The 11,285-nt window shown below is 40.5% G+C and overlaps 1 protein-coding gene across 1 annotated transcript; it reads right to left on the bottom strand.

Annotated features, from left to right (window-relative positions):
* Window positions 1–1,516: 1,516 nt before the first annotated feature.
* Window positions 1,517–10,739, bottom strand: LOC146194663 (uncharacterized). The gene is made up of 4 exons (XM_084596615.1): window positions 10,405–10,739; window positions 8,025–8,234; window positions 2,630–2,719; window positions 1,517–1,581 (listed from the first exon to the last, which is right to left on the bottom strand). The coding sequence occupies exons 1-4, from the start codon at window positions 10,511–10,513 to the stop codon at window positions 1,517–1,519; spliced, it is 474 nt and encodes a 157-aa protein (XP_084452741.1). The 5' UTR covers window positions 10,514–10,739.
* Window positions 10,740–11,285: the final 546 nt, after the last annotated feature.

The raw sequence follows: 11,285 nt of genomic DNA, 5'->3' as shown, positions 1-11,285 counted from the left end.
CCCGCATGCGTTGCAAACCTCGTATTTCTTTCTGTATAAGACACATCTTTGCCATGTAAGTGAGAGTTTCACCCACCTCGGCACCTCTGGTTTTTCAAACAGTATGAGCACGGTGGTTGAGCTCCTGCCCAGGCGCCTGGCTCCTAGGAAGGAGGGGGGGGGGGGTTGCCTTTGATCGTGCGTAGCCGTTGCACTATTTCTTCCTCAGTGATGCGAAGGGGAATGTCGTGTACCACCCCCTTACCGCAGTCTTCGGGCATAGCGACATACGCCGTGATTTCAATTTTCTGGCCCTCGAATTCGAGGACGCGTAGTGCGACGTATTTTCTTTTCCGGTCTTCGCTGTCTGTTGCGATGAGGATAGACTGCTGTTTTGTGTTGACCGAGAAGGTGTCTTCCGCGGCCTCTCTGATGTTTATATTTGCGGTGCGAGCGATCAACTCCGCAAGTTCAATGTTGCCATACTTAAGTAGGCGGCTGACTCCTCCCCGTGGGCGGAGAATTATTTTGTCAGTTCCGTCAGGTATCTTGATCGATTGCCTTTCAACCGACTTTGCTGCCAATCTCTTCCCGGCGAGCTTGGACGCGGCTCGCTCTCTCCCTTGATCATCGGTGACGCTGCGTCCCTCGTTCTCAAGTGGCACCGCCTTTCCTCTTTTCTTGGCAATAAACCACTGGCCAGGTTCTTTCAGCTCCGCAGGGTCTATGCTCGTTCCCTCCACGGTTTCCATTATTTTCGCCGAAATTCTAAACGGCCGGGGGTGCCTTTGTTTGCCTAGGCCTAACTAGGCCTAGTGTCCCCCGTGGCTTGCGAAGTTCTTCAAAGCCTCAAAAATGTGCGAAAGAATCGGCCCACCTTGGAGTCTTGATAATCCGCGGTGAGCGCTTCCTGAATAGAGTCGAATCCCAGAAAATTTCCGAAATCCAGTGGCCGAAATAGAACGCAAGCGTTCGTGGTCGATGAAGCCCATCGATTGCACGTCCGCTCTCCAGCTTGGTCGGCGTGGAACTCTCTCGAAACTGGGTAACAGGCGGCTGTGACGTCAATTGCGGAATGCCGGCCGCGCGTTTTACACGCTTGCTTCGCTCCATCCCAAACTTAGGAGATATAAGGATCAACGCAATCTGCTGCTAGTGCCGTTTGTTTCCTCCACTTCTATCGTTCTGTGCTGAAGGTTCCGCGTTTCAAAGATCCCACACACTAAACAATTTCTCACCCTTAAGGGTGAAAATTGGCTTGTCCCCAGACGCTCACCCTTTCTTACCTAAAGGGTGCAACCAATAGGGTGCAAAAAATAGGGTGAAGATACCGCACCCTTAAAGAAGGGTGCCCAGCTTAAAATTTTAGAGGGTGCAGTTGTTGCACCCTTCTCTAAGGGTGCACTTTTTCCTTTGTACCCTTACGAAATAGGTGGCAAAAGGGTGCACCGCGTAGATTCGCCCTGAAGCAGTAGCCTGGGATTGATATGCGGCAGGAATTGTAAGCATAAATATAGAACTCTGTGGGCCCATATTCTTAGTTTGCATCGTTTTCGCTCTCAACAGGTTGGTACAAACACAGGACATCCTTGTCAATGCTGACTGGCAACCCAACAGACATCTTTGAAATGCTTTAACCATTGCAAGAGAAAGTGAAAATGACACTTCGGACAGGTCAAGGGTGCATGAAAACTCATATTCAAAAGTTTTCATGCACTCGTGATCTGTCCGAAGTGTCATTTTCACTTTCCCCTGCACTGGTTAAAGCATTGCAGAGAAGTCTGCTCGGTTGCTAGTCAGCATTGACGAGGAGTTCCTGTGTTTGTATCAATAAGTTGAGGGCAAAAACAATGCAAATAAGAATATGGGGCCACAGAATCCTATATTTGTGCTTGCATTTCCTGCCACACATCAATCCCAGGCTTCTGCTTCAGGGCGAGTCTATGAAGAACACCCTATAAGCATCTAACAAAAATACTTTCCATGTTTAGGTATATGTAATTTTGATGAGGCACAATGACATGTATACTGCTCAATTTGAAGGTCTATCTGTGCATGTCATGGAGATGCTTGGCAACTGTTCAGACAAGCATGCTGAGCAAAAACATACCAAAAATAGGGCATGGAGATTCTTGAAACAATAATGGGAAAAAGTGTGTGCTGCAAAGTTACTCAGAGGCAGCTTTACAATCATATACAAGTGACACCTACAGTTTTGGTAGCAAAGTTTATTCACACTATCAGCAAGTTATTTGGCTGGTTTATAGGGTTGGACAACTCAAAATTACTTGGAGGAATGTCTACAATTTATTACAGTGTAGTATCACAACATAATGACATGTCAGAGCAAGAGCAAAATAGTGCATCACTTATTTAGTGCATGGCACCCTCTCCTACACAAATGGCTAAGAAATGTGTAGATATACAAAAAAGGCATGTATATTTATGACAAGACAGCAGAACATACAACTCCTAGCACATGAAAATTGAGATACTTTAGGTGACTGTTCAAGAACTTGGTAGCCACCACTCTAGGTACAATGCATAATGAAAGAAGAGGCACCTAGAACATGTGTTGAATAGCTTGCAGTCATACTGAATGTTGAAGACCATGTTGGCGGACAGAACCACTGCCAGTCACTCCACCCACTTGTCGCAGAGAACAGCTTTTCACGGTCCACCTGGATATTCAATATTTTCCCCGGAGTATATGCTGACAGGAGTAGCTGGTACACGAGTCCTGCAGTGGCAATAAAATATTGCATCAGTGCCGATTGCTGAAGAGGTATTCTTGCAAAAAAAGTTGAAAGTGCACAGGAAGACACACTTGGGTAAAGACGACACAGGACACACGCTGTCCCGTGTGTCCTGTGTCGTCTTCATTTGGGTTTGTGTCTTCCTGTGCGCTTTTACCTTTCGTCAAGTTGCAATGCATCATCTAGCCCATCTTCAGGATTTGTTAAAGTATTCCTTCAAACCCACTTCTTTTATAGCTACTCAAATGCTACAAATTATCTCACTATAATACAAAGAATGTTAACAAATAAAACGGCTTGTTTGATATTTATGCACACAAAAGTTGCTTAAGCCAAATGTAAATTTGTGGGCAAAGGCCAGCAAATCTACGAAGTCTAAATTGGCAGCTTTCGTTTTTTGTAATTATTCCAAATTTACTCATGTCAATATGTTTGTAATTCAATTAAACACTGATGAAAATACACGACACAATTTCTTTGCCAACTGTAATCTGCAAGTTATTTAGAGATGTCATTAAAAATTTGTTATGAAACAGAAAAAAAATGGCACGAGTGCAGGTGGAATGCTGACAATAGGTATGCGCGTGAAGACCGCACATTTTAAAACTTAGCCTTTAGTTGAAAGCAGCATTTGTTTTTTTTTTCATGTTGTATGATTGGGAAACTGCTCTACCTGCTGATACAATGTGCCACCTGCTCTTGCTCACAGTTCTAGGGCTCTTTGATGCTTCTGTTGCTCTTTACCGTCATAGCTCTAAAGGAATTAGTTTCTTCTGCACAATACAATTTTAAATGCTACATGGTAAAGCTTATAACAAATCCTGTAGACAGTAAGCTACGGAATCAAAATGACATTCAGCAGCTCTCCATAATATGTTTTTCGGCCTTTAGATCACTTTTTATATATGGTTTTACTTTGCATGTAGATTGACAGGACTACTGTTAGTCTTTCAGATTATAGACTCCCTTTTGGGCGGTAGAGGCCCATAGAACTGTGGCCATTACCTGCACATAAACATACTACTTTATAAAATGATCCAGGATAGAACAAGAGCAAGGTGACTACATAGCATGAAAGAGAATTGAAGGGTAGCAGAAAAGCTTCAGTTTGCAAGCCAAGCCAAAAGTTTAAAAAGGTGCTTGTCTATCTGGACACCATGAGCATCACTGGCAGGGAAGAACCTTTTACTTCCCAAGAAGAAAACTGAGAAAGGGAGGGAGGGGAGAGAAAGAGGGGCAGAGCGAGAAGTGAAATTATGTTTGTCTGTGTATTAACTTCTATGACTTTGGTCTGGGTGGTCTATCACCAAAAAAACAAAATAAAAAGGTGGAAGTAGCAGGGAAAGCTACAGTATGGGGTAGAAAAGTCAGCATCTAAAGCAGGTTCAACGCTGGCACATGTTTCTTGAAAGGAACAGGCAATACAGCTGCAGTTAAATAGTTGTTGAGAGCTATTTGGAAATGGTTAAGTACTAGCATAGGCTAAGAATGCCATGCAAAACATAAATGAAATGCTGAGGAGAAAGGACAACTGAAAAAATGAATTTGAGTAAGCCTTACCTGCCAAAAAAGGCATTATCAGACGAAAGATTCAAGGGGTAACCAAAGTCACCAGTGATAAAGAGGAAATGTTTAAAAGACACGTTGAGCATATGCTAGTGGAGATACACTTGCTGTAAATAAACACCATTCATGGTGCATGTGACTGCTTCGCCAACTACTTATGGTGTGGGGGGATTGTATTTAAGAGATTCAAACGTTGCTTTCGAGATATTTATTTTCCACTGCTCTAAATTCATGGATTAGAAATGGCTCCCTATAGTTGGTTTTTGTAGAATTAAAGCTTACTCGAGATAAATACCCTAATTTCATCAAAATTATGGCCAATTTTATTTAAAGGCTATAGACTGCATTAAGGAATGTTTTGCTTGTGCCTGCCCGACGACTATTTCATGTTATGCTCATTCATTGGCCTGTCTCTCCAATTTTTGTTTATCTAGACAGTAGGTAATGAATACTTTTTCCAATGCAAACTCAACTGTTTACCCAAAGTTTTGTCTTTTTATATTTTTTCTTCTCGATAATGTTTGATAATTTTTCACTATTCACATGCGACATATAATTCTTTTTTTTTATCACTACACTCCTGGACACCTAACGCTGGTATATAATTAGCCACCTCCGGAATGCTTTTCAAAAGTACTCTGCGGCTACTGCTGTAGCCCAGCTCAGAGAAAGCTATTTAAAAGATAACATTCTCTTAACCCTTAGCTCTATTCTCCTTCCCTCCTCTGCTTTCTTCTTGTAAAACAAAAGCATATGCAAGCTCCACATCTGATGACCACACTGCCAAGATGAGGAAAAGTACCTTTATTGAAATGCTGGCTTCTGGACTGAGGCTCACCCTCAACCCTTGCTTAGTATTCTTGGAAACAGTGTGTACAGATAATGCAAAATACAAAGGATAATCATTATTTTATTGCCTTTTAAGGTCCTCTAGTTGAAGAGAGGTAACTTTGAAGAGTGGCAGTAGTCTTACAGTTTAGATACTGCAGGCACCAAGAAAGAAAAGCCATATACACATTTAATACACTTGAAAAATACAAATAAAAGGAAATGAACGGCAAAATTAGCATGTGCTCATGCTCCAAGTGAAATATAAGCTGCCGACTGAACTTGGAAGGGTCGCATTTAATGAGAGAGTGGTCCAATATAATGAATTCTTTTCATCAGTGATAACAGGAGAACTCCATATGAGAGCTGCAATGATGCTCATAGGTGGCAGTAGAATTATGTCCCAAACAGCAGAAAGAAAATGGTTATAAAATACCTTTAAGCGAGAGATTTCTCTTCTATGTACTGTTGTGAGCAGAATTAAGATGATTTATTGATCTTATTTCTGTACTGTTTGCCAGGTATGGGTAAAAAAGTGCTAGTAGTAACTTTCTGAAAAGCAGGCAAGGTAACCTTATAAAGTGAAATAAATGTTGTGGTTCCGGTTACAGAAATAAGCCTAATGCATAATGGCCTTAGCAGCCTATGTGCCATAATGCCCAATACACCCCAACATTGAAGCCGGTTAAGCAGCTTCATGATTTACTGAAATATGAAATAGCTGTCATTGAAAAAAGCAATCTACAATATCTTATCGGTGTATTCAGATAAGAACTGTAATTGAGGTCCTATGACCATTTTTTGTTTTCAGTGAAATTGTTATGTGTGGTGGGCAATTGTCTCTGCACAAATATGGGTTTAGTTTTGCAAGGTGTGGTGTAGTTTCTTTGGGAAAAAGTCGCATATCGCTGCAAGGGAAAAATTCAGTTTTGCTATTTAAAAATGTTGAAAGTTTGGAGACCTGCTGCTAGCGTACTAAAAGCTTGCCAGCTATTCTTTTTATCCACTAAATCTATGCAAATTTTACTTTTATGTTAAAAACATGTTTTGTTGTTGTAGTTGATGTAGTAAAATATCCGGAACTTTGCTCCAGAGGCACCACGCTACAAAAAATTCATTTTCAACCTTAAATAGGGGCATGATGACCATATTTTTATGAAGCCTTCTTTCGTCTATAAATCCGATAATTTCCTTATTTTCAGGCAAAAGAGGGAGCTCTAGACTGCCCTGCGTGTTCTTGCCAATGGATCAAATCTGCCCAAGATTTGAAAACCGCAAAAATTTGATTTCAACTTTTTTTAAATATCATCGATTTTTATGAAAATCCCTCTCAAGAATCCTCAGTACCTAATGAATATTACAGCTTGAAGAAGGGCTGCATTATATTGTTTAACATTATAAAAAAAGTTCAAAATTGAGCACTGGTTTTGAAGCTTGTTAATATTCAACCTTACATTCTGGCACAACTAAATAAAGTGCTGCCACTAAAACTCTTTCTGCACATTATCCTGGCCTAGTTCTCTATTTCTAAAAAAATTGGAAGTTCTAGACTTGCTTGTTCTCCCTCCATATTATCTTGCAATTGGCAAAAATTTGAAACTACAAAAAAAAAAACAGACAACTGTGACTTGAATTTCAAAAACTACAGCATCTTCTTTTTCGTTGAGCTCCCATAAAAACAATCCTTAGTACTTTATAAACATCTGGTACCAAAATGTGTTCCGCTATGTAAGCTAAAGGTATGAAAATAAATATAGAACTGAACGCATGTTGTCTCTGTAGAAATGCTTATGGCTTCCTCTTAAGAAGTAGGAGTCAAAAGTTCAATTTATTATTTGCTGAATTTAGTTTCATTCTAACATATGCAATATCCAAAGCCTTCTCAAAGCTTATAAAGTCACTTTTCTGCTTGTTGGCAGTGTTGATTGCTTGAAATGGATTAAATTCGCTATTGCTTAAAATTTCATGGCAGAAAGCCAGAACGGTTTAACTTGGTTTAACTTTTTTTCTATATCATATTTTATTTGATGAACTCCCAATTTTGCATGAAATTAAGGAAATAAGCAAAGAATCTGAATAATTAACAGAAAAAGATTTTAATGCTAACGACATAATACATCAAGCCCATATATAAGTTTGAAAATTGACTTTTTTGTAGCGCGCTGTTTCTGGAGTAATGTTTGCGATCTTTTACTAACTCAAGTGCAACAGAAAAGCAGGTTTTTAATCATTCTCGTAGAGGTAAAGGTTGCATAGATTCAGTGGGTAAAAAGGGATGGATGACAAAATTTCTGTACACTAGCAGCAGGTCTCCAAAGTTGCAACTTTCTGAAAGGGCAAAAATGGCATTTTTCACCTGTAGGGATTTACAATTTTTTTTTTTCCAGAGAAAACTACACCATATCATGCAAAATTAAGGTTATTTTTTATTGTATCGAGACATTTGCCCGCCACATATAAAGATTTCATTGAAGACAAAAAATGGCCATGGGACCTTGATTACCGTTCTTATCTGAACCACACCCTTATCCTCATCATATGTGCAGATTTCCTATGCTTCTCATCAGTGTGCAGAATGAAACAGGTATTCAATTTGCCCAGCCTTTTTTAGTGCGCCAGCACAAAATAGCCAACAGCCAAATGTACCTTCAATTATTCGTAGAGCAGGAAATAAGAGTGAGTTAAGCCAGAATTTTGTATTCTGTAAGTTCCAACTACAATAAAGCTTTTCAGATAAATTGTACGGAATGCAGGCAGGCTACTATGTGTGGTCTAGGGTTTAGTTCCACGTCTCCTGATAGGCCATGTAGGTGTATGAATTATGCTAATCAGCAACAAATGTCAAAGGAGGTGATATATAAAAATTAAGAATTGTTTACCAGTCTCGTAACTAACCTGAGTTGAAAACGTGACTGCATGACTCCATTCTCTCTAGTTGCAGGCGGGTGATGGCTTGAATAAATATACCAGAGCTCAGAGGGCGTGCAGCAGTGCAGTCGACAGGCAAGAAATGGTCTGAAGCTGGATCCACAGAATGCACTGCAGCTTGAGCCACCTTGTCCTTGTCAGTGATGAGTGGTGACATAGAAGAGGGTTCCAAAGTAGCTGCAGGTAAAGTAGACAAGCCTGTATTAAAAAAGACTGATCAGCAGTAATAATGGCATTGGCATGCCCTAAAGTGCAATCAGATTTGGCAAAAAAGTATTTTGAAAAATTTAAAAGTAAGTTACATATTCAGTTATATAACCACTGACAGAAATATACTCCACAAGAGTGCGGAAAGAAGCTGGAGCACATTATGCAAATTTTGATGCATCATTCTGCACAATATTGCTCCCTTTACTAAAATATTACAAGAGACAGCTTTTTGATTCCCAGAAAAAAAAATCAAAAATAGTATTGGTCAGAAATTCTGCTAACTTTCAGCAGGCATTTTGCAGCTACATGAGTGCCTGTACAACACAGGCATTTCCAGAGTTCTAAAACATGCAGGTCTTTGTATACTGGCCCACAGAAGGAATGAAAAAAAAAAATACTATTGAATAAATGGTGTTTAAGAAAGTCGTTTTTAAATATCTTGGCAGAAACTGTGGAAGGAAACCAGTTGATGAGATGTCATCCATTAGGTTCAAAAAACAATAATGACAGCATAAAATTCAAATGTGAAACCTTACTTTTGGCACCAAAAACAAAAAATGGAGATGTGAATATCGGACGGTATGGATGTGATCCAAAGGAAATTTAGCAAGGACCACTTATCAATGGGGCTTAGTATATTTCCTTTACGAATCCGGTGTGTACCAATTTTTGTAAAAAATCGTTCTTTATTGCAAGGCATACTATCACACGAAAGGAAGAAAAAAGAATGCGAGCCATAAAACCGAGGAGGTTAAGTTTTCAAAATTCAGGGACTGAACAAAAATAAAAAATGTAGAGAATATGCAATCTTTTTTTTTCTGCTTCTAGAGCAGTTTGTCAATTTTAATCTCATTTTGCTCGCAAGACTCATAAAGCAATGTTTAACTGACTACGAAATCCATAGCTTGTGTCGCGCAAGAACAGCTCCAGGAAGAGGCCAACTTGAAGCCATGACTGCGGTCGATCGGCCTGTGCCCAAAGCAAGCACAGTATTAAAACAAAACAGAACGAAAATGCTGATTCAAAACCAAATGCAGAAACTGAAAACAAAGAAACTAGCTGGCCTACATAATGGCTATTGTAACAGGCAAATAGAACTGCTCCAAAAAGTAGATTTAAGGAAAAGAGCGAAGAAAGTGAACATTTGGTCAGAGCAAAAAACATAGCAACACTGTCACAGCAACTTATTGCATGCTTTTTGGCCTAGAATCCAAGCTGTCAGCTTCTACTTGAATGTAGAAGCATCACCTGCAAATATCCATTCATTGTAATGCCCACTACTGACAACACAAAATATAAAGGACTGTAGGAAGCAAGTGTAAAAACCATAAGAAAAGCATCACAACCCAAAAGCAAGACTTTATTCGCCAGGCAAGTGGATACAAGACCCTATCGATAAAATCAGCTCATATTGCGATTAAAAATGTAAATCCTGTTGGGGAAAAATAACATCGGTTGGGCATAGTAGCCACTCAAAATGGTGTTTTGTAAATTATGCGGTTTAAAGTCCCGCAGAGGCAAATGGGATATGACCATACAGGATGGCTAAAGAATATTTTTAGACCTCAGCAAATCCGCTACACGCACTCACAAGGCACCATACCATGCGCTTCTCTATTTCACCTCTATTTAACCTGCTACCTAGGGATGATCAACGGAGCGGAAAAGCCACGATGACGGATGGAAAGTGGTTTGAGTTCCTACGTCCACAAAGTGCTAGCGTTATCTCGAAAGTCAGCTAAACATTTTATGTACCAACACAGTGCGTTTCCTTTACTTTGCCCCATAACGAGAATTAGCACTAATAGAAACGAGTAGAACGAGGCAGAGACTGACAAATCAGCGCTCATCACCCAACTTCCATTCATGAACCTGCTGCGCGTAAGGCAAGAAAGCCCAGCATGTGTATTTTTTTTTTAAGGAAGGAGTTCTATTTTCTAGCAGCAAATCTGCGAAAATAATCACCGCGACATCCAACTTCATGAGCGTTATTTTTTCAGCCAGCTGAAATCAAGCGCGTTCCGTTCCAGCCCATTCTGTCACGTTCCCAAAGAAACGACGAACAGTGTAGCATTGCGGTAGGCCATTGTTACTGTTCCCGCCCTGCCCGCCTCGTAATATGATTGAGTATGCTTACCTTTACAGACGATTGCGTAAGCCGTCCAGAAAGCTGTTCGCCTTCGCACCACCGGTGCCGAATCAACAAGTGGGTTCAGTTGGTCACGCAGAAAAACATTTTCACGCATTCTTCCTTCAATCTTCTCAAACTTGACACGATGAACCAACCAATACGCTTGAGCAAAGCAAAGAGCACGAACACTGAAAACTAGCCGGCACGATTAATGCCCGTTTGCCCGAAACATCACACCACAGGCGTACACAGTTCTGCAACAATTATGCATGCGAAATGCAGCACATTTCACGATTGACAATTCGCAATCGATGCTGCAGATTAACGATCGTCAAAACGTGGTCAAGTCCGCAGCGTGCAAGCCGCCATGTTGGCGAGAGGAAGGTAGCTACCGGCGGCCGCCTGGCGGTGAAAGGGTGAAAGCATAGAGTATAGTTCGTTTCTGTTTCGATTTCGTTAGAAAAATGAAGCTTGAGTGTTTTCTGTTTTGTAGTGTTATTTCTAGTGCCTTATTTTGGCATAAAGGCATATTGACGGCAGCAGAAATCGGAGCAATACCCAGGAAATTGCCAGTTGGGGGCAATGTGAAATAACGACCTGTTGCTTGCTTTGCATTGAGTTTGAAAAGTGCACGTGCCAGTTCAGATGACATCATTAACACGATTCTCATTTTCCGGTGGTGGATCAGCAAAGCCGAACAAAGTGCACATGAAATTTTGTTGTAGAAAATCAGTAGTTTCGAAAACGAGGCAACTGTCTAAAATATATAATCGGCAGTACAGCAAATGAAGCAGCAGAATTGGAACCCGAGTAGGAAGTGCGTTGTCTATTGTGCACAGAAGTGTCTCGCTACGCGTGCAGATAATACGGTGCTGAACAAAGCTGCC

The sequence above is a fragment of the Amblyomma maculatum genome, chromosome 3 (assembly GCF_055883805.1).
Source record: "Amblyomma maculatum isolate TAMU_Amacu chromosome 3, ASM5588380v1, whole genome shotgun sequence".
Lineage (NCBI taxonomy): Eukaryota > Metazoa > Arthropoda > Arachnida > Ixodida > Ixodidae > Amblyomma > Amblyomma maculatum.
This window is presented reverse-complemented; position numbering and strand designations above follow the sequence as displayed.

Coding starts and splice junctions, on each gene's coding strand:
- LOC146194663 (XM_084596615.1), bottom strand. CDS start 10,513: ATGCGTGAAAATGTTTTTCTGCGTGACCAACTGAACCCACTTGTTGAT. Junction 8,235..10,404: donor TTACGCAATCGTCTGTAAAG/GTAAGCATACTC, acceptor CTTTACCTGCAG/CTACTTTGGAACCCTCTTCT. Junction 2,720..8,024: donor CAGTCACGTTTTCAACTCAG/GTTAGTTACGAG, acceptor TTGCCACTGCAG/GACTCGTGTACCAGCTACTC.